Genomic DNA, 23,009 nt, shown 5'->3' with positions numbered 1-23,009 from the left:
GGCGGTGCTCATGTAAGTGCTGCTAGTTGTAGCCACCTTCAAAGTCAGGCTCATATGACTGCTGTTACCGTATTCATTTTTACTGATCTAGGTGCAGTCCTGTAGTATCATAAAGCATCAGTGGCAATCAGTGTCACGTAGCTAATGACCAGCAGCCTCATTCAGCAACCTAAGCATATTGACGGGAACATGGTAGGAACTAATATCAGCAATGCGCTGAATCCGAGCTTTTGGTTAGAAAGCAGTAATTACTGCAGTCCCTATAGACACTTGTGATGCTCAATTCTGGCAGTAAAACAAAATGAGTGAAACTGGTGATCTCGTGGTGCTTTCTGGTCAAAGCAACTGAGTTTCTTCAGCTGGTGATAAATCATTTTGGAAACTTAGTGCAGCATTTGCTGCACTTCTTTCTATAGCATTATCAACCTCTTAAACCTTTCCTACAAATCAATATTAACGGCTGTTTAATGCACACATGTTGAGAAGGCATTACCCACTGATGGATTTGTATTTGTTTTTACCCCAGGAAATGCTTATAAAGTCTTTAAAAATGACGAACTATTTCTTTTTCCAATTTAAATTGCAGTATATCAGTAAATTATGTATTACTTTTTTGGAGTGCTGTAGACTTCAAGACAGTGTGTGTTATACATGAAATGAGGTTTCTTAGGAAGTTCATGAAATATTTCATAGTATCATAGAACAGTTTGGGTTGGAAGGGACCTTGAAGATCACCTAGTTCCAACCCCCTTCCATGGGCAGGGACGCTTTCCACTAGACCAGGTTGCTCAAAGCCCCATCCAGCCTGGCCTTGAGCACTGCCAGGGATGGGGCATCCACAGCTTCTCTGGTTAACCTGTTCCAGTGTCTCAAAGTAAAAAAATTCTTCCTGATATCTAATGTAAATTGACTTTCTTTAATCTTAAAGCCATTCCTACTTGTCCTATCACATGCCCTTGTAAAAAGTCCCTCTCCAGCTTTCTTGTAGGCCCTCTTTAGGTACTGGAAGGCTGCTGTGAGGTCTCCTCAGAGCTTTCACTTCTCCAGGCTGAACAACCCCAATTATCTCAACCTGTCTTCATAGGAGAGGTGCTTCAGCCCTCTGACCATCCTCATGGCCCTTCTCTGGACTTGCTTCAACAGGTCCATGTCCTTCTCATGCTGGGGGCCCCAGAGCCGAATGCAGTACTCAAGTGGGCTCTTCTAAGAGTGGAGTACAGGGAGATAATCACTTCCCTTGAGCTTGGCACACCTTTTTTGATGCAGCCTAGGATGTGGTTGGCTTTCTGGGCTGCAAGAACGTATTGCTGGGTCATGTTGAGCTGCTTGACCACCAACACCCCCAAGTCTTTCTCCTCCAGGCCACTCTCAATCCATTCTTTTCCCAGCCTGTATTTGTTCTTGGGATTGCCCTGACTTGGGTGCAGGACCTTGCACTTGGTCTTGTTGAACTTCATGAGATTCACACAGGCCCACCTCTCGAGCCTGTCAAGGTCCCTCTGGATGGCATCCCTTCCCTCCAGAGTGTCAATGGCACCACACAGCTTGGTGTCATCAGCAAACTTGCTGAGGGTGCACTCAATCCCACTGTCCATGTTGCCAACAAAGATGTTAAACAGCACTGGTCCCATTACAGACCCCTGAGGAACACCACTCATCACTGGTCTCCACTTGGACATCGAGCCATTGACTGCAACTCTTTGTGTGACCACCTAGCTAATTCCTTATCCACTGAGTGGTCCCTCTGTCAGACCCATGTCTCTCCAGATTAGAGGCAAGGATGTCATGTGGGACAGTGTCAAATGTCAAAACTTCTTAAAAGAAATGGGTAGTGCAGACCTATTATTGGTTTAAAATATATTGTAATCTTTGCATAAGTGTTAGAAATTCTTGGAGTAGCTTATGTTGCTTCAAACTATGTTGGAATCATGCAGTCCCTGGATTTATGACAGATTCTACTCCTGTATATGTCACTGGAAACCTTGTTCCCTTATCCTTTAAATTTATCTTTGGAGAAATGTTGATCCTGGCTGCTACACTGGAAGGGTATGAAGTTTGTGTGCTTAGTATATGTGTTTGACTGCATCTGTTTGTTGTCCTCTTGGGAGGGATTCTGTTCATCGATGTGGTTACAGGATCAGTTGCAGCAGGTGATTTCAGCAAGCAAGACTATAGTGGTGATTCAGGCTAAATGAGCTGGGATTGTGAGAATGATGAACAAGTATTGTAGAAGTAGAATCAAGTCTTCCTCTTTCCAAAACATTCCATTGTGATTGTTCTTGTTACTTAGAAATTAGCAAGGATGCATTTAGGAATTAGGGAAGTTTTTTTTTGCAGATGTGTAAAGCATATAACTCTTCAGGTATTTATAGAGGTGTGTTGCTTTGGGGGGTACCTGCTGGGAATTTGTCTCCATTTCATTTTGAAGTTTGGGACAGGGCTTACCTGACAGCCTTAACTTGCACTTAACTTTTCTGTACAGGTTTCATCCCAGAAGTTATTTTGGCAGCCCTGTCTCGTCTGTTTGTTAGATGTGCTCCCTTTTGTAAGAAGACCAGAAGAAGTAAGACTCTGTACTTCAGAGTTGGTTTTCAGAGGAGGAAATCAGGCACTACGTTTATTGTCACCAGTCACCCAAAAGCTGCTTATACTTGCTGCTACTATGCGACATTTCAGCTTGTTTCTGGTGGCCTTTAGCCCTCCTATTTACTTAGGAATTAGACTGCAGCCTTATTAACATTGCCTGACTAGCTCCGTGCATGTATTCATCCTTGACACATGTAGTGTAAAGGTCAGCCTTTTGGAGAATGAAGAGAGGCTTACAATTGCAAAAAAATGCTGGACACCAAAGTGCCAACTCTTGGGTACACAAGTACCAGCATTTTTGAAGGACGTAAGTCAGTCTCTGCTTCATGAAACTTGAGTCCTAGGAGATGCATTGAGGTGGCAGTATGGTGTGTATTTGTAAATGTGGGAGCCCTCCTGTTGAGGAATTGGTGAGTTTTGTCATGCTCTGAGCTTCTGAGTGCTGGTGCAAATGGGGTGGGTGATAGACCTCGACATTAGAGGTGGCTCAAGTTGCAGCTTGGTTGGTTGCTGCCTTCTGAACACCTCCCAGTCCCACTGTCATTGAAAACTGCTGGTATTTAGCATCTTAAAGCATTGCTAGAGGTTCTGGAGGGAACTGTTTGCTCTTCGAAAAGAGGTAATACAATGAGAGGGATCTTAGCCTTGTTTGGCTTTAACTGGAGGAGCAGATTTCCAGATTTGTATGCCATTATCGGTATTGGTTTGAAATTACTTACTATCTCATTGGCATTGCAAAATAATGAATACCGTTATGGCCCACTAAAGAAAAATTAATCCAGGCAAAATATTTTTCCAAGGAGAGAATAAAGAACTGATGCTCAGACATCTGCTTTAGGAGAGGACCTGCTGTTACTTCCATCCATGAACCAAGTGAAACATACATTGCCAAGGCAGTAACTCAATTAGCAGCCTGAGGGTATTTTACTAAAAGGAAAAGATCAAGGAAAGCATTTCTTCCTAAGTATCCTGATAACCTGTATCTTTAATTCACTGCAGTACGTTCTGCAGTTTGTTAGTCTCTTAGAGTTCAAGGAACACTTGTCTTCTATATCTTAGGTCTTCAGCGTCGCAGACTGATTCCTGCTCCATTGCCAGATGCTGCCTCCCTAGGAAGAAAACCCAGTGTCACTGGCCAGTGGGTTGATCTGCCACCTTTGCCAGGCACTTTAAAAGAGCCATTTGAAATTAAAGTTTATGAGATTGATGATGTGGAACGATTACAGCGACACAGACAAGAGGAAACTGAGGTCAGCACATATTTTACAACAACTGTAGACAACTTAAATTACAGTATACAGTCAGAGTCCTTGCTTGAATGCCGAAATGGTGTTCAGGAAATTGATTGCAATTAAAACACTATAATTATTAATTTTACAATTCATATGTTGGGGTACCCTTAACACAGAAAATGAAAATGATTACTGTCTAAAATTAATTGTGTCTAACATGACTGATGGTGTAAATGGAAGTTACCAATGAATACATTATGAGAAGACTTTATAATCTTAGCCTGGCTGAGGAAGCCTTACAGGCTCCCACAACCATAGAGTCATTAACTCTTTATGTAAATGACTAGATTCTATTAAATCAGGGATACACTGAGTTTAATTTACTTGTAATTGGAAAACACTTCAGCTAATTCTATTTTGGAGACCAGAATTCTATGTTCTTCTGATGCCTTTTTCCCATTTCTTTCATAATAGCCTTTCCAGGATGTTGAAAAGGTAGGAATGCTTTTTAGAAAATAAGAATTCATATGGTTTTGGATTAAATATGATTCTAATGTTATTATTGGGCTGTGTTCGTCATTTGTACTGCTGGAAAAAAAGTTCCTCTACAAACAGTAGTAACTTCAGAATGTATTAAGAGATGTTTGCTAATTCAGAGAAGTGCAACAAATGCTCAAGTGATGTAGCATGCTGTTTCTCTAGATTTAGAATCCATTAATGTAAACTTCAATTTAAAAAAAACCCCAAACCCTACAAAACCTCAAACCCCCCAAAACCACCAACCCAGTAACCAAACAAAACAACCCACCTTCTAACTCTGAGCAATGAGCTGGGAGCAATGTGTGTCAAACTGTTGGAGGTCATCTCATAACAGGCAAATTCCTGAAATGGTCATTCTGTGTCTTAAAAGGGTCTGATGTATTTCCATACCAAGCTGAAGATACTAGAAAGGCGCCAGCAGCGAATCAGAGAAGTAAAGGCAAAGCATGAGTTTTTGAAGGAAGAGTTGGAAGAGACAAAGTGCAGGCTGATGATGGATCCAAATAAGTGGAAAGAAGACTGTAAGTATTTTGTAAAAGCAGCAGTGTGATCAGCACGTAACCAATTTTCAGCGTGTGAGCCGTCCTACTGGAAAATTAAGCACTTGCTAAGATATTGTGCTGAACTGAGCCCTAAAATACTCTATGACTCCATTCATATTTCTGTGATATGGGATTTGCTCAGTGCTGAGTAGTGTGGGAAGTGAACAAAAAAAGGCCTCCAAACCAACCAGAAGAGAACATCAAAACAGTGCAAAGACTTGCTGTGATACTTGTTAATGTTAAATATTTATATAACTTTTTATTATCCTTCTTTCCAAAGAAGGAAAAAAAATGTTTCGTAAGAATTGTTACAGCTGGGAAACTGAGGCATGAGGCTTGTTCACAGACTGAGTGCTTGTGCTTAACTGGAGCCTCAGGGTAGAGTTTTGCATCTACTGAACAAAGTGAAAAAATTTTCTTAGTTTAAGAGAAATGGAATTGTACTCTACATTATTGGCTCCCTTGTGATAGAATAATGTTTTGCTACAAGCTGTTTCTCTTATTCACTAATTTTTTTTGTCTGACAGTTGAAGTGGATCCTGATCTCGATAAGGAGTCACAGGAGTACCTGGAGGCACTGGAACAAGTGACAGAGGAACTGGAGCAGTGTGTTAATCTGTGCAAGTCACATATCATGATAGTGACGTGTTTTGATATTGGAATAACAGATGCGCAAGATGGAGTAAGGGAAGTGGAGGTCTGAAGGGAGGTTTTCCAAGGGACTGAAGGAAGTGAAGCTGGATCGTCTGACATGAAGTGAAGAGATAAAGTAGCTGGGAAGTGAAGGAGGAAAGGTGAAGACTAAAAAGCAACAGTGAATGTTGTAAGAGAAAGAAACAGCTGAGGGATGGGAATGTTCATAAATCATGTGGTGCCTCAACGTGACCTGAACTGTACAAAGATAAAAGTAGGATCAAGTATTGCTTCTACCAGAGGGAAGCAAAGAAATGTACTACAAACCAAGATGTTAATTAACAAACAAACATACAATGGAAGTGCCTTTAAAGTTCATTTGATTTTCATTTTTGTATTTGGTGCTAGAATTAAAGCCAGCAAACCTAAGCAGACCACAAAATGTATTCCTACGAAATATTTTATACTGTATAGTGTATTTATGACTATATGTAAAAAAACAAACAACATTGTAGCAAAAGCAATAAGTAAATTATGTTTTCATACCTGAACTTGCCTTCTTGTTTCACAGAAAAGCTGTTTTATGTAGCAGAATTAAAATTGTATTATAATTGTTTTCTTGGTTAGGGTTCAAGATATTTTTATGAACATTTATCTATTGAAAAGGTGCATTATGGCATTTTGAGATGATTGTTTTACCTTCAGGTTTTGTATTATTACTTTTTCAGATCAAAATAAATGTTTGTTTTCCATTTTATATATACTTATATAGATATATATTAACTGCTTACCTACTTCCTTGGTTACTAACCTCACTTATCACGGACCTGGTCTTTTTGGAGTCGTAGACTTAATGTGAGGAATTCTACAAAGGGCACTGTGGTTTGTTTTGGTTTTCTTTTTTCTTCTCTGACTGCAGGAATTGAGAATTATGTTTATTACCAAAACCATAAAACAAAAAAAAGGAACAAAAAGTTTTTGTAAATGTTAAGTTAGGTCCATATTTTTATATAGTTTTAACTATAAATATAGCATTTGCATTTTGAACTTTTAAGACAAATAGTATATCTTTTTACAGTTTTTCTAAGGAAGGCAAACCCTCAGGATCAAGTTTATACATGCTGCATGAGATTTGTGCTTTTTTGAAGGAGGCCACTTAAGTGTGGAAACTATTGATAAACTGTTGCCAAACAAATACTTTTGAAAAGGTTTAATAGTGTATGTAATACCACATTTCATAACGAATCATATTTTCTAATCATCTTCCTTTTTATGGTTTTTTCAAATCCTTTGTACAAATATGTATTATAACAGCTTGCTTCAGTTTTTATCTGTGAATAAAAGATACATCTATTGTTATGATTGCTTCTTGCTATGTATGCGACTTTAATGTTTGGAAGAGAGAAGACGCCTATGGTACACTGTATTAAATGTCATATTATATTATCTCTTTGCCCAAGAGATATAACTGGGAACAGAGTTTTGATATTAGTCATTATAAACTAATCGGGAAAGAGAGACAAAATACCAAAGGGTAAAATAAATAGCAATGATAATACTTATATTCTCTTGGCACTTCATAGTTTACAGAACAAAGACCTGCGGCTCACATCTTTGTCTCATCAGGGAGAACAAGTCAATTAAAAATGGGTCTAAAACCACAAGAAAACTTCAGGAACTAAAGCCCTGGTCCCTGTAGGTCCATCATAGCAAATGACTACATTTGTCTGACGCTGGTGGGTTTGCTCTCGGGACAGACAGCAGCGGTGCCTAGTCCTCATCTCCCACCGATCCTGGCTGGAGTAACTCCAGGCACGTTGAATGTAAAGCTGGTGCTTCTGATGATACATCTTGAATATTTTCCAGCTATTTGGCCAAATGACCTGTAATATGTAACATTTTCCCCTCCCTCTTTTTCTCTCCTTACGTAGACCTAACAGCATGGCAACTAAGCACCAAGCTCCAACCCTCAGGAGCAGCCTGTGAGAGTGGTGTAAATTCTTTCCTCCTGCTTTTACCTACCTCTCTGTGATTTATGCCTGGAAAAGGGTGCAGTGTGTTTGCTTACTGACATTTGGCACTGTGTTAGGTTGTATGCAGGGGAATGTGGCATCTAGAATTGCTAGAGGATCCCCTTGCTGATATCCTGGAATACCAGATGTGTTTATTAAGTTGTAAATTCCTGCTATATTTACTTTCTGTGTGTGTGCAGAAAGTCACAGTTCTTCCAAAGATGAAATCAAAACCATGTAGCAATTCAATACATTGTGGGTTTTTTTCAGACCAAGGAACAGATAAATACAACCAAAATAAAAAGGCAGCAGCATGCTGAGGACAAGTATTTCTTAGCTAAGGGAAAAGCCTCCAAATGAGAGGCCAGAGGAGAATATAGCCATGGGGAGCCCTGCACTGTGGTTTTAGGTTTTGTGCTGGTGCCATTACACTGTCCTCTGGAGATGCACATCTTGATGGTGCTGCTGCAAGACGCGTTGACCTGTGGTAGTCTCTGAGCCCTGGACATGGCAGGGCTGGGCTCACAGTCTTTTCAAGGTAGCCTGTAACCCCCTCTTCAATGGACACAAGAAGTTTTGTTTCCTGTATTTGTTAGCCACTTCATCCGTTCCTCAGAGGTCTTCATTGTTTCTCCCCTGCTTTGGCAGAATTATAATAGTCTGAAATAATGATCAAGCCGCCAAGGATCCATCCCAATTTTTATAAACTTGAAAATTTGTTTAAATACGCATGTTGTACAGTGTTTGCTGATCAGGACTGCATCCTTTGATACTTTCTCCTTAATTTCTACCTGTGGTAACGTTTGCCACAAAGTAGCAAAAGAGACATTTCAGGGATGCTTAGTTCCGTGTCAACATGGCAATAGCATGCATATGGAATGCATTTAGCCTCTGGCTTGGTGACACAAAACAAACCTGAGATGCAAAATAAGATGGATGAAATAGCAGATTTTTCCCTACGCAAGTGCTGTTCTTCATTGGTGGTTGTGGACAGTAAATTATCTTTCATATATCAAGGCATCAGAGCCTGTAATAGTTCTTTTTCTTTGTTACTTTTGCAGTTCTGTCCAGTGAAAATTTATACAAATACATGCTTAGTTTATGACTCAAGCCTATTTTGAAAAAGGCTTAATTACATAAGGTTAGAAATTATAATTGCAAATTCAAGCTGGATGCTTTGTTTCATTAGTTTTCTGTTGAGATTTAATGGTTTAAAATAGCCATTAAATGGCACACTTAAAGACGCGATCTTATTGGGTTTGTTATGGTATCAAATAAAACTTTAGAAACCCACTGGTGCTGGAGAACTGCCTGAGTTACTTTTGGCAGGACTAATTCACACTAGAATTCTTTCTCCCTTGGTTGCAGATCTTCCCATGAAATCCCTCAGCTCTTCCTTGCTGCGACAACCCTTTCTGGGTCCCTTGATGGCCCAGTTTACCAAGCAGCTCACATCGTGCTTATTTCCCAGCAACAGGAAAAAATGAATTGACAGCTGGTGTTTTCTTAAAGCAATGCAATGGTGATTCCGCATAAAGCCTAAAGATTAAATTTTGGGAAGCAGGACATAAATTCCCTTTTCCTCAAGCCCTACCTCTCACCAGGTTTTACTAACCAGGAGGCCAGAGGTGAGCTTGCCTGCGTGTGACGGGCAGGGAGAGGTCCCCACTGCCTCAGTCACATGGGCAGGCATCTTTCAGGAGACATGAAGTATGGACTGGAACAGAAATCCAGCGAGAAAGTGGGACTTTGGTGACCAGGGGCTCAGGAAAGTGAGGAGAACCTTGCATGCTGGGCTTACTTTTGCATTTTGCCATCCAATGGTCATCGTCAAATATATGAAACTATTCCTGGGAGATGGGATTTCAAGTCACTTGTCAGACTTTGCAAGTTGGACGGGTGAGCTAGAAGAGTCAGTAGCCATGCCTGTAAGCTGTGGTGTTGCTACCCATGTACCAAGCAGTGTACATCTATGGGGACATTGCTACATTGCCAGGAGTGTTTGGAAATGCAGTTATTACAAACATAGATTCCCTATAGAGACATCAGATTGTGTGTAGGCAAAAACTCATTTAATGTATGTGTAAAACCTTTTTCCTTACAGTGCTGCTGGTCTAACCAGTTCCAGCTAAGGCATTTCTAGGACACTGTTAACTGCAGTATTGAAACAATAGTACTAAAAAAGAATGCAATAGCAATGTGAGATTATTTGTTCTTTTCTCAGCATGCAGAAAGTGTTTCATTTATTTCTATTTCAAGGTACCCATGTATTCTGTTTCTAGTTATAAACCCATGTTTTCCAGTCACTTGCATTTTATTTTTAAAGTTCTGTGTGGAACATAACTCCACAGGCAGCTGTTCTATATTGTGGCTATAGGCAGGGTTTAAGGCAAAAATGTTAGCTATAAGATGACCTCTGTATCAGATGTCAAAGCTGGCAGAAGTGGACACAAATAAAATATGGTGCTGTATTTGGGCCCCAATTCACTAGAGCACTTAGGCACCTGTTTAAGCAAGCAAGTAAATCTGGTTTGTATCCAGCAAAACACTCCAATTTTGGCTTATATCCCATTGACTTGGATTTTTTTTGCTCCAGGGCTTCAGATGGTGTAAATTGCTTTAGCAGTGGTTCCATGGAGCTATGCTGACTTTCACCAGATGAAGATCCTGCTGAAAATGTTTTACTTATCAGTGGTATTTGGGAGAAAGGAAAGAATAATTCTGTCAATGTGCAATGATATCACAAGCGCAAATTAGAAAGCAGAAACTGCCTCCCGGGCTGCTCCTGTATGTAGCATCTCATGGCTTCATGCAGAATCTGACTTGCAGAAATCTGTTTGTGGTACACATGGAATAAGACATAAGTCTTGGCAGTGTAGATGTTCAGAGAGGTTTATTATCAGACCTACAGGGGAACTGCCTGGTGATGGTGTGAGTTTGGCACGACAGTAACCATACAACAGCTTATATAGGAGGCCATTACTCCACTTGGGAAGGTTTTCCTTCCCAAGACTCTCCCAAGCTGAGGGGGGACAGCTGGAGCATGGTGGCAAAAGGAGGGCAATGTTTCAGAGCAAGCCACACACTGGGACTGCAGGTGATGATGCATGCTTCCTCAGTGGCCTGGTTTTACCTTTTTTATATGGCTTTTGCTTCTGACTATTGCATTCAGCTTGAGACAGGTCATTCCTGGATATTCCTGTGGCTCCCGAACTAGGGGGAAGGGCAGCTGTCACTTGGCTACATTTCACTGGGGGATGGACAGTAAAGAGATGCTCTTACAGCAAGTACAAATAACATTTCTGCCTTCTCTCCACTGCATCATCACAATCCGTAGCATAATTCACTTGCTGTACTTCTATATTAATATATTCTATAGTGATTCAGACCTTATTCAAATCCTGGTGGTAAGGAGGTCTCTCTGAGACAGCTTTTGTTTGGCTGATTTATCTTCCAAGTGGACAGCCCAGGTCATGGTGTGAGCCAGTAGAGCTTCATTTTGCAAAGGTTTTGCTTCATTTGTTTCTTTAATGTAAACATTTCTGTGGGAGCTTCTTACCAGGTCTGGCAAAGAAAGGCAGCATTGCACGCTGTGCTGCCTGCTCTCGCTGGAGCGGCTGAAAGAGCTTGTCCCGACTTTTGAAAGACTTGTTCGTGGAGCTTTGCTGTTGATTCAGTAGGAGAAGAACCAGGTCATTAGTTAACTCCTGGCATTGCTGGTATTACAGCAATATTAAGTGGCCAGAAGGAGAAAAGCCTTCAGTCCCAGGGTAGTGAAAAAGCAGATTCATGCCTCCTTGTTATCTGGCTCTCCTACCCGAGGTCAGTGGATTGCTTTAGATCTGCCCTTCAGAGTGTCAGGGATCTAATCAGGGCTGCGGAGCTCCTGACACAGCTCACGTGAATGTATTTAAAGCACATTTTAATTGATCTGACCTTGTATGGGAAATACCTCTGAAGTCTTTCTGTGCTGCTCTCTGGGAGGCCCGCACAGCGCTCCAGGGCACAGGCCATAGAGAAATAAGCAGACGCTTCAGAGTTTGGCCTTTGACTGGAAAGACTGACTTTTAAATACTGGCTTGCAGAGACCTTTCCCTGTGCCTGTAACAATGACCCTCCATTTGTCAGCACCTGGCACAGACAGACTTACAGATGCTGCTTGTTTTGAAGGATGCCGCTCATTTTGTTGTACATTACCATTTAAAGGAGTTGCATTTGTACCTAAATGCTTCAGTCTCATGGGGTTAAGTGCTGTACAGACAGGATTTTTTAGCCTAAACAGACAGGGTAGGAAGGGGAAGGACAAAGTGGACTACTGTGCTTCCCTCCAAATCGAGCTCTTTCTTAAAAATTCGCTCTTGCAATGTCCTTTGCTGAGTATGGAGCAAAACCTTCAGCTGCAGCAGCTGAAACACTGCAGACAGGCTCCAGTGGGATGCCAATTTCAAACTACTCAGTTTTCAAAGTGAAAACATGTTATTTACTTGTATGACAGGAAATAAGGGAAAGCAAAACTTTCCCTTCAGCTTTTGGGCAGAGAAACAGAAGGAGGAAAATGTAATAATGTATACAAATACATCCATAACTGAAGAAAGTGCTAGTGCCTAGCCCACGCACTTCTTTGCAAAAGCTGTGCATTCTGGACAGGCACAAAGAGGTGGAGAAATCAGAAGCAGGTGTGTGCTTCTGCCCCCCCCTGTAGAGGAGTTACAGAGGACTGTATGAAAAAAAGGTTGTAATGACTGTTAAAAACATAAAAAAGAAAAAAAAAAGGGGAAGTGTAGTAGAATGAAGCTGTGTTAATTATCATTGACAATATACAGTTGTGAGCTGGCTTCAGGGGCGGTGGGTTGGCCGATGTAGATAAGGTGCAGCTGTGGCTGGTTAAGTGAAGTGCTTGAGAGCCAATGAAGAGAGAGCAGCTGAGGTAGCAAGAGGTGAGAAAGCATGCCCTGGATGAGGTGAGGGCAGCAGAGGGATGGTATGAAAAGTGTGCTGGTATGAGGCAGTGACCTTGTTGCAGATTGATAGTCTGGAGAGCGCTGTGACACATCCTTCCCCCTGCTTTATATCTTTGGTGTTGTTTTTGCTCAGTCTCTCACAAGCAAATAATCTGCAAAACCCCTATGTATAGCTTTGATGTAGAAATTTTCTGGAACACTTTTGCAAATGCATGGGTTTCTCCTTTTCCCAGTGTTCTGTAGGGCATTGCCTATTCTTCTTGCTGTTGTCTCTTTGGATTCCTTGCTTGGTCTCAGATAGCAAAGAGCAAGTCAAAAGTATCCCCACCTTTTCTTCTAGCTCTTCTTACTATCAGATATCAAAATATTTACATATTTTGTAAATACAGTTTGCCATTGGGTCTTGTGCAATGGAGAGCTGGTCCCTGCTAGGAGAGGAGGCAGCACAGGAGAAGGGTTGGTAAAGAAAAGCTGCCTGGTAGAAAAACTGGGAATGGAGTTCCCATCTAGGACTCAAACACTCAGCTGTGTTGGGGCCAGGGAGGTTGTGTTTAGAAGTGGACCAGCAGTACCGATATGCGCAGCAGAGACATTTGTTAGTCTGCTTCATATATACCGGGTCAGAATTTCTCCTGCCTGCAGTTCATTGAGCTATGCCTGTAATTGAAATTAAACTGCTCAGTTTTGTGGAATACTTGCATTACACTGTTCGGTATAGATATTAAGCTATGATGATTACTAAATCCAAGTTCAAAAGATAGACCTTCACACTGCTAGGATTTTTTAAGATTGCTTTTTAGGCAACTGCGGGAATAATGCATATGCACCACATATCCATACTCCAAAGACCTCCAGCAAGAGGGCAACCATTTGCATGGTTTTTCTCTATAAAATAACCAGTAGGCTGCTAAGGTAATGTTGAATGTGGAAACCAACTATTTTTCTTGGTTTACATGTTCAGAGCTTATTGTGTTGCCTTATTAATCTACTGTTTGGAAAAAACCAAAATGCAGTGGATCAGCAAGCTAAGGTCTGGTATATTCTTGGGGTGCCCTGGAGGTCTCTTCAAAGCTCATGTGACTTTGGAAGATTTCTCTTCTCCCCGCTGGATGTTGAAGTTACCTGATGGGATTGTCCTTGATAGACAGCTGACGCAAGACAAACCAAGCTCTGAAATAGCACTTGAAGCATTAAACTTCAATAACACATCTCATTTCCTTTTTCTTTAAAATCAGAAACTAGGGAAGCTATTCTGATTAACTCTGTCAGGAAGGACTTCCAGCCATACCGACAGCACACTGACTGGTTTGCCATAGGGACTGAAGATCCCTTTTCAGGTGTGTAAATTGTAAATGCAGGTTTGAAAGCTTCATAAAAGCTTCATACTTCCACAGTGTTCCTGGTATGGGTGTGATAGTTGAGTCATTGATGTTATAAGATCAGTTAATATAATAGATAGGTCTAGATGTGTTGGGAATATGGCCAGGAATTTTGGCTCCATGTGCACCAGGCATGCAGCTGTGCAGTCCGTGGTCTCCAAGGCTTTTCCCCATTAGCAGTGTTAATGATCGGGTTGGAAGCAAGCAAAGCAGTCTGACAGCACCATATGCAAACTAACTGGGAACCTTTGGAAATGCTAGTGCCCTGTCTTCCCTTCTCTGGCAAAAGCCTCTCTCTGCCCCTTGCATATATGCAGCTAGTTTTCCAGCTGATGGTAACTGAGAAGATGTAGGGCCGCTCCCAGCACTCCAGGATCCATGCAAGTTGTTGCATGCATTTCCAAGTGGCTTCCACTGTGTTGCTATTTACACAGAGCTCCTGATACTTTGCTAGGGGTGATTTAACTGTAATCTCCTACAGCAACAGGCTGCACAGGCAGTACTTCTGCTATTTCTATAGAAGTTTAAAATGTGGCAATACTTCAACAAAGCCAGCACGGCTGTGTTTTTACAAATGTGTTGCATCAGCCTTGCCTTTGTGGTGCTATCATCTTATCAGAGAGAGTGACTGATGTGTTTTGCCAGCCTGCAGCACATTGGCACATACTCTGCTAAGGGCCCTGCGGCTGCTGTTTCTGGAGTGCGATCGTGTGGGCTGGGGAGAAGGTCAGGGCATGACTGAGCAGCTCCACTGGGTGACAGAAGTATCTGTGGCAATCCGACCATAATTCAAGTTCTCATGCTAGTTCCCAGTCTTTGAAAAGTCCCAGTTTTAGCAATGCCACAGATATCAGGGCTCTGTGGGCCACCTGGAACCTGTCCAGTTCCTGCTCTTATTGCACTGCACTTACCTTCTTTTAAACCACTTAATGTCAAAACGGGAGTTTTGTTAGCATTTACATACATCAGGTGGCAGCCACTCCCATTGTCCAGAGGGATGTAAGACTGATGAAGAAATAACAGATTTCACTGTGCATTTAGGACAAGGAGGGAGCAGGCTGTAGTCTTTTGCAACTTTTCTGTGCATGGAGGGGAGTGATGACCATGTGGAAGGACTCAGCTTTGTACTGCGGCAAGCTTAAGAGTGATGACTTGACAGCCCTGGTAGTGTGTTGGTGACTCACCACACCTGGTAATCCAACAAGAGCTGGAGTTTTTCTCTGGATAAAGAGAAATTTCTCTCTTTATTTGCTTTATGGTGATTTTTGCCTTTTCTAAGATGCATGATGAACCAAGGACAGTAGTAAGGTGTTTCATACCTTAGCAAAAATTTTTTTCCTCATTTTGTCCAAACTTGAACGAGTCCAGAGGCCTTTGAATAGAACCACAGTTTGCTTTTTATATTGGGTGTTTCAGACATGTTCTGACTGCATCATAAAACAACACCAGGATAACTGCAGAACTACTACAACAGAAAAGAATCTGTAGCTAGTTGTAACTATCCCTGAGTTTATTGTTCTCCCTTAGACCAGTACCATTCCCACACACACCAGTAACAGACTATACTAATACAAAAGAGCTTTGCCCCATGGTTTGCACTTCAGGCTGTGCATGGTACCTGGCAGGAGAAACAGAGAAGCGTGGGTTACTATGGACTTGGATATGAACACCTCCCCTCCATCCCCTCACGCTAAAGTTGAGCCTGTGACGATCCCAGCAGACAAAAGGCAGCATGTGCTGTGGCTAGTGCAGAGCAATTTGCATGCCTGCTGCCTGGCCAGTTGCTGCCACAGGGACTGCACGATGACTGAATTCTGTCCGCCCTTCCCTTGGCGGAGGAGTTAATTTCCTCCTCTATCTCGCTGCCAGTTTTCATGAAACCCTATGGGAATGTAATTATCACGGAGATTTCTGCCCTTGGTCAGATTTGTTTGATGTTGGCCAACCCTCCTCCCAGTTACTGGGAAAAAGGGGGAGAGTGGTGAGATGCACAGTGCTATTGAATAAAAACGGCTCAGCAGTTAGAGGAGTGCAGAGTGAATCTAAGTAATTTGCTTTCAAAACTGAGCATGGTATTAAAACAGAAAAATAAAAATACACGATGAAGCTATGCACTCCTGAGTGATTCAGTGAATTCTAGTCCTAAACCCGAGGTCATCTCTCATAATGAGATACATCTGAAATAGGTTTGGGTTCTCAGTAAATAACGCCTTTCTCTGCTTCAGGGAATGAATTGTAAGTAGTTGAGAAAAGAGGATATCAGTGCAGCCAGCTGATCTGTGTTCAGCAGGGTTAGAAAAGCTGAAAATAACTGTCCTGGAATTTGCTTACAAGGATTTTTTTACACCTTCAGATTCTGATTAAAGATTACATCAGAGCAGCTCTACCTGGGATTCACTTGGGTAAATTTAATTTGTTTGCACTTACATCAGTGTTGGTGAAAAGAAGATCTGGCCCTTGGCCTTTGCCTAGGACAGCACCTGTGTTTAGAAAGGATGCTCACACACGGGCACAGCTTGCTGCCCTGCTTTGGAAGGCACTTTTCTAATTTACGGGCTTCGTGTGCATTATTGAATGGTAGCGAATTAACTGGAGGTGAAAACAATTCTAGCACATTTTTTCAGCTGCTGGCAATACATGTAACTCCATTGTCTTTAATAACAAGTGCTAATTTTACACCTGTTAAGGACTTGATAAAGAGCAGTGTTGGCAGTGCTGTGCCTTCTGGGGTAGATAATGAGCCATTTTGTGTGCCTGAGTCCTGGCTTTCTCGCTTGCTTTTGCTGGCTAGAGCATTATGAGCGTAAAATGTGGATTTTATTTGCCTCCAAGCCTCCTATATTATTATTCTTCCTCTCCCATCCTGCTAGTAGCCATATGGGTGGCTCTTTTGGGAACATGCAAGCTCTGTATTTTGACTTGCACCCCTGTGTAAATGGTTTGAATGGCTTTCTTGACCTGTGTGAACAGTCCTAACATGAGGAGAGAACATTTGAAAATAGTCTTGGCTTGCACGCACCTTTGTGTCTAGAAGTGAGGGCAGTCATGTCTCAGCTTTGGAGGAGTTCTAGTGAGAATTTTTTGAAGTCACTAATTGTACAGGCCATCTGCTGGTGGGGGGAGGGCTGAAAAATGCTAAGTATTGTCTTAAGTGTGTGTAATCCAATTTTTTTTGTGAATGCAGCCTTTAATCACCAGTCTTGCGAAGTGAGGCATCTGTTTCTGAATTTAAGTAGCTGAGACTAATCAGACTAATTCAAATCTTTCTGCAATAGGCCTAATTGATCAACTTAATATCTTTGCCAAAAAAAAAAAAAAAAAAGACACAATAATTGTTTATTTATGTTACTTTTTACAGTAAGGAAGATGATGAGTCTTTTAATCTCTTTACATGGTAATCTTGAAAGTTGATGTAGGAATTTGTTTACAAAATACACCTGTTCTCATTTGTTGCTACTTCAAAGCCTGCACTGCCCTTAAAGGGAGAAGAAAGTGCTGATGTGTGTATTTCCCAGCAGAGTTCTCTTATTCTCGCAGTAGTGCAAAAAGCTACGTTAGGTTGAAATAGAATTTAGCCTGAAGTGAATGTGAATTCTTCTAATGTAAATAGTCAGTCTGAACTGAAACATTTAGTCTGAGAAGATGTTTTCAGTTAAGCCTTTTCTCATGTTCATATGGCATGCCAAAATACTTTGTTTTCAGACTTGAGCACTCTTCTGCGAAGAGAAGTCGTTAGTGTATGTATTTAGGTGCACAGTGCCTAGCACTCAATATATTTTGCAAACACTGAAGCAAGCTATTATTAGAATTGTGCTATGGAGGGTAAAGTGAGGAAGAGCAAAGGCACACAAGTCAGTGAGGGTAGTAGGCTTGGCTCCTTGCTCCTCACTCTGGCTGTTGGAAAATAGACCACATCCCAGAGCTACCAGTCTAGTATTGCCTGGACCTGCCCAAACACCTTGAATAAAACGCAGAAATGCTATTTGCAGGACAAAAATGTGCTTCTGAGAAAAGGATGCTCATCACTGCAAAACTAGCAAATTTGAATTCTGCTAAACTTGCCTCAGGTAGGAATTTGCTGACATTTTTACACTTGGATATTGTCACATTCCTGGGGAAAGCTGATGTGGACTAAATGATTCATTTTATTATACGCACAGGCACTTATTCAGGCAGAAAACTGTGGTAGTAACAACATTGTATTGCTTTGTGAACTTTTTAAAATAAGGTGTTTTATTTGTTGGTGTTGAAAGCTACAAGTCTTCTATACATCTGCAGGTAAACCCTGACATTTCACACAGGCCTCAACCCTGGGCAGATTATTAACCCTTAAGCGAAATTACCCTTGACTTCAGTCTAATAAGTAGTGAAAGTTACTCATATGCCTAAGCCTTTATCTTAATTATAATTTGCCTGCTGTATTAGGGAACAGTTTAATGTGCCAGGGGCAAAAATACCCTTTTACATTTCTATTCAGCAAGTACCTATGGGGCTAGACCTTTCTCTTACAAGGTATAGAGAATAGCCCTCCTTCTACTGTTCTTGTGATGGTAACACGAGAGGAAACGACAGTATTGAACATAGTGAGGAAATAAGGCCTTTTGTTTCATAGGCTGTAGTGGAAAATAACCAAAAGAAATGGCAAGACTAAGCCAGTGAAAGTTAATTTACAAAAATTAGGCATTACACAAAGTCAAACACATAGCAACTTCCAACTCACTTATTTCACTTAGTTAATATTTTGCAGAGTGTTTACATGTGTAGTGCTGATCAGTACTAAGATCTAGTCCACCTAAGGCTTTTACCAGGTAAATAAAACAATATCCTCCAAATAACATTTAAGCATAGATAGTAATCTTGACTTAATCTGTCATGAATATTTGTTATAAATGTTCTCATCCTTTCCCCTCTTATCTTTTACTAAGGCAGCACCATAAGGTTTATAGGATGTACTCAGGATGTTTCTTAACTCTTAGAAAATATTGTAGCATAAATAATTCTATGAAATGATCTTACTTGAACACTTTGTACTTGTTCTTTCCTGGTCATGTAACCAGGATAGCACCTTGCTATTGATGCAGTGGTGGAATGAGATATCTTGGTATTGCAGATGCTACCACAGCCCAAGAAAAATTTCATCACTTAGAAAAATTAAATACTGGGACAGTCTTGGACATAGACACGGTGCTTCCATGTGGTTTGCTGTTATTTTGTTGATGGTGTTGTTAGAAGTCTATTATAATGTAATACTGGGTATTATAATGTCATACTGGGAGGAATTGTGGCTATCAAGTGTCTGATCTACAAGCAAGTAGTGATCCAGTTCCGTTTAATAACTTTGTCAATGATCTAGATGAGGGCATTGAAAGCAACCACATTAAGTTGGCAGATGACACCAAGTTGGGCAGGAGTGTTGATCTGCTTGAGGGCAGGAAGGCTCTGCAGGGGGATCTGGACAGGCTGGGTCGATGGGCCAAGGCCAGTGGTGTGAGTTTCAACACGGCTCAGTGCTGGGCCCTGCACTGGGGTCACAACCACCCCATGCAACGCTTTGGGCCTGGGGAAGAGTGGCTGGAAAGCTGCCTGGCAGAAAAAGACCTGGGGGTGTTGATTGACAGCCAGCTGAGTATGAGCCTGCAGTGTGCCCAGGTGGCCAAGAAGGCCAGTAGCATCCTGGCTTGCATTCAAAATAGTGTGGCCAGCAGGGCCAGGGCTGCGACCGTCCCCCGGTGCTCGGCACTGGTGAGGCTGCGTTTTGCATCCTGTGTGCAGCTCTGGGCCCCTCACTACAAGAAAGACATTGAGGGGCTGGAGCGTGTCCAGAGATGGGCAGCAGAGCTGGGGGAGGGTCTGGAGCACAAGCCTTATGAGGAGTGGCTGAGGGAACTGGGGGGGTTTAGCCTGGAGAAAAGGGGGCTAGGGGGGGGACCTTATCGCTCCCTACAACTACTTGACAGAAGGTTGTAGGGAGGTGGGGGTCGGTCTCTTCTCCTAAGTAACAAGTGAGACAACAAGAGGAAACAGCCTGAAGCTGCGCCAGGGGAGGTTTAGATTGGATATTAGGAAAAATTTCTCCACCAAAAGGATTGTCAAGCACTGGAACAGGCTGTCTGGGGAAGTGGTTGAGGCACCATCCCTGGAGGTACTGAAAAACTGTGAAAATGCAGTGCTTAGGGACATGGTTTAGCGGTGGGCTTGGCAGTGCTGGGTTAATGGTTGGACTTGATGATTAAAGGTATACTCCAATCTAAACAATTTTATGATCTAGTAAAATTTCTCAAATGAAGTGTCTGTAATATTCTGTTACCAGAGATGAAATAGCAGGGGGTTTCCTGGTCACTGGGCTGTTTGCTGAGTTCAAGCAGGGGCTCCTTATGAACTGAGGGTCTCAGAGGAGCTTTTCTGAAAAACACAGGGCCTGGGCAACTGGTTAGTTGTTGGCTTGCTTTTGCATATGTAGTAGCAGAAACATAAGGAAGCTGTTGTGAAGATGGAGGAAACAGAAGGAGCACTTGGGGAGGCAGAGTGAGAAAGGCAGATGTGTATTTTGTAGCAAAGTAAATGCCTGCTGCTGTTTGCTCCTCTGGTGCTTTGGCAGCCAGACATTGTGTGTGTCTTCTGTAACTAAGCAGGACTGTACCAAAGATGTTCCTTGACAAGTAGTGGGCTTGCACTGATAGCAACTAACAGGAGCACTATCTGTTTTGGTATTTTGTTGCAGTGTCTACCACGATTGATTTTTGCTGGAGTATGGCCATGAACAGGACTTAAATATGCAGGAAGACCCTTTCTACCCTTAAATTGTCTGATACTACTGTCCTTCCTGCAGAGGAGACAAGATCACGGTATTCTTCTCCACTCAGCAGTCTACAGGAACATGAGGTAAGAAAATTTTCTCACTCCAGGTTACGAAGTGTGTTTTGAAAGTCAGCTCTAACTGAACTTGCTATTTCCTACCTGCCTTCTGGTGTGCAGCCACTTGCTGCAAAGTAACAGCTTCTGTGACACAGAAAGCAGGGGACTGTCTTGCCAGAGCATGTGATGTGGTCCTTATTCTACTTTAATACTTGTATAATAGCCTCTCAAGGCCCAGTGCGATCTCTGACCCGGAGCTGCCAAGATTGGAATAATCCTGGTGTTTGAGAATAGAAGCAGCTTTATACTTAAAGTTCTTGTCCTGCTGGGATTTTTGCAGTCTCCCTTAAAGTGACTTAGGGTTGCTATGTATGTCTAGAAGAGGTGAGCTTAAATTTAAAATAAAGTTAAGCTTTTATTTTGGTAAAAAATAAAGCCTTTGGTGAAAAATTAGGCTTGCATGGTTGATTCAGCCTTTTTAATCTCCAAACACCTGTCATGATGTAACTTAATTTATACAGCAAGGATACTGCGTTTACTCTGTATCCTGTATTGTGGAGGGCTGTGATTTACTTAAGAGTCTTTCTCTCCTTACTCCCCACTCCAAGTTCAGGTCTTCTATCTGAATCAGGCATAACAGATTTGGAAGTAACATTTCACACCCTGCTCTACCAAATTTCTTTTTGAGGAAGCTCTAATCTGGTACTGCTTCATAAATCCGGTACTTTCTGTAAGAGCTAAGGTTCTTGAGATTTTTCTTCATATACTTTTGCTCTCATGTCATAAATTTAAATCCCAGCATTTAGTTAGGGTGTTGCAAAACATGCATGGTTGTTTAAAACATGCTGCATAATGCATGGACTTTTGCCCACATCTTACTATTTCCCTTGCTGGTTAAAGCTGTGCTCTGTGCTACAGGTTCAAGTCTATAAAGGTTATGGATGTTTACTTAACGCCTAGATTGCTTCTTTTGCATTCTATCCAGGTTAATCCATTTCAGCTGACTCTGTTAGCCCAGGCATTTGGGATCCTTCCCATATACAGCCTCAGTACATTCTGCAAACATCTTTTCATAGGGATGCTGACAGATCAGTATCTGGCTAAGGGCTAAATGAAAATGAAGATGTCCTTAAGACAGTTTCAGGCACTCCTTATGTTGGAATAGTTCTGGTGCTGAAAATGTTTGAGAGTGGCTAGACCAGCTGGGGAAGAATTTGGAGCTGGGGACACCCAGTTACATCTCCTTCCCTGAACACAGACACCTCTTCAGATTTCCCTTTATAGGAGAAATGTAGATACTTAGGCTGTACCCTTAGTGGAGCTAAAGCAGCATGACTTTACTGAAGTCAGACTGACGCTGCCTCTACAGGATCTGTCTTTAAGCTTTAAGTCTTTCATTGCTTTGCAGAGCAAAACAGGTGTGCTTTCCTCTAAAAGGCATTGTGTTCTCTGTGGAGCGTCAGTGATGAGCAAAGAGAAATCTTTCAATTTAAATAACTACAACTTATATTGATGATAATATGCTGAATTCTATAACCATTTCCCTCTCTCAGAAGGATCTTAATACATCCTTGAGTTTTGGGACACTGTTTCATCTGGATATAGTAGATGGATGTAGATGTCATGGGGTCTTTAATTTTCACTCCTTAGATTCATTCCCCTTCTTTCTGATTAATTTCTCTATGGGGTGTCTGCCTTTTACATCATGGCAAATGGAGTGCTGAGGGGAGGGAGATGTAATGTTTTATTAGCAGCCTCTGTTTAATGTAACTGTGCTAGTCCTGTGAACTAAATATGCTATCAAGTTTAATTCCCCTGAGACGAACAGGCTTACTGATACTGGGAGAGCTGTAGAAGAACATATACAGGATGCAGAGGAAAGCTTGAAAATCTTTTCTGTACCTTTTTTTCTAAACTTGACCCAGGCGTCTTTTCTGTTTATCTTAAATTTTGCTTTCTTGTAGAGAAGGAAAGATATTTCAATGTATACCAAGTATTTGACATTTGAATGAAAAGGTTGAAGCTAATGGGTGATATGAATTGTACTATGGTGGCCCTGGGAACATATCAAAGAAAGGCTGAAGCTGACGTATATTAGGAGCCCATATGCACAAGGGGTGCTCTTACTAAGCAAGCTTTAGAACAGATCTATTGAAGCACTGAACGACTGGATCCTGTTTACAGTGCCATGGGACAACCTTTGGCACAACTTTGGACAGAAGTCTGCAATCATACCTTTTAATTGTGTACTTTGCATATACCACCTCCT

At 41.7% G+C, this 23,009-nt stretch overlaps 1 protein-coding gene across 1 annotated transcript in view; it reads left to right on the top strand.

The window, feature by feature from the left end:
* KIF26A (kinesin family member 26A) overlaps positions 1 to 6,892 on the top strand; it is a 102,513-nt gene extending 95,621 nt beyond the window's left edge. The window contains exons 13-15 of the mRNA XM_055817841.1: positions 3,646 to 3,836; positions 4,729 to 4,879; positions 5,428 to 6,892. Coding sequence (XP_055673816.1) covers positions 3,646 to 3,836; positions 4,729 to 4,879; positions 5,428 to 5,603 — 518 coding nt within the window. The 3' untranslated portion in view covers positions 5,604 to 6,892. The remainder of the gene's footprint in view (positions 1 to 3,645; positions 3,837 to 4,728; positions 4,880 to 5,427) is intronic.
* The last annotated feature ends 16,117 nt before the right edge of the window (positions 6,893 to 23,009 follow it).

This window comes from Falco peregrinus, chromosome 1 (assembly GCF_023634155.1).
Source record: "Falco peregrinus isolate bFalPer1 chromosome 1, bFalPer1.pri, whole genome shotgun sequence".
Taxonomy (NCBI): Eukaryota; Metazoa; Chordata; class Aves; order Falconiformes; family Falconidae; genus Falco; species Falco peregrinus.
Note: the sequence above shows the minus strand (reverse complement) of the source record. Positions and strands in the feature narration are given on the sequence as shown.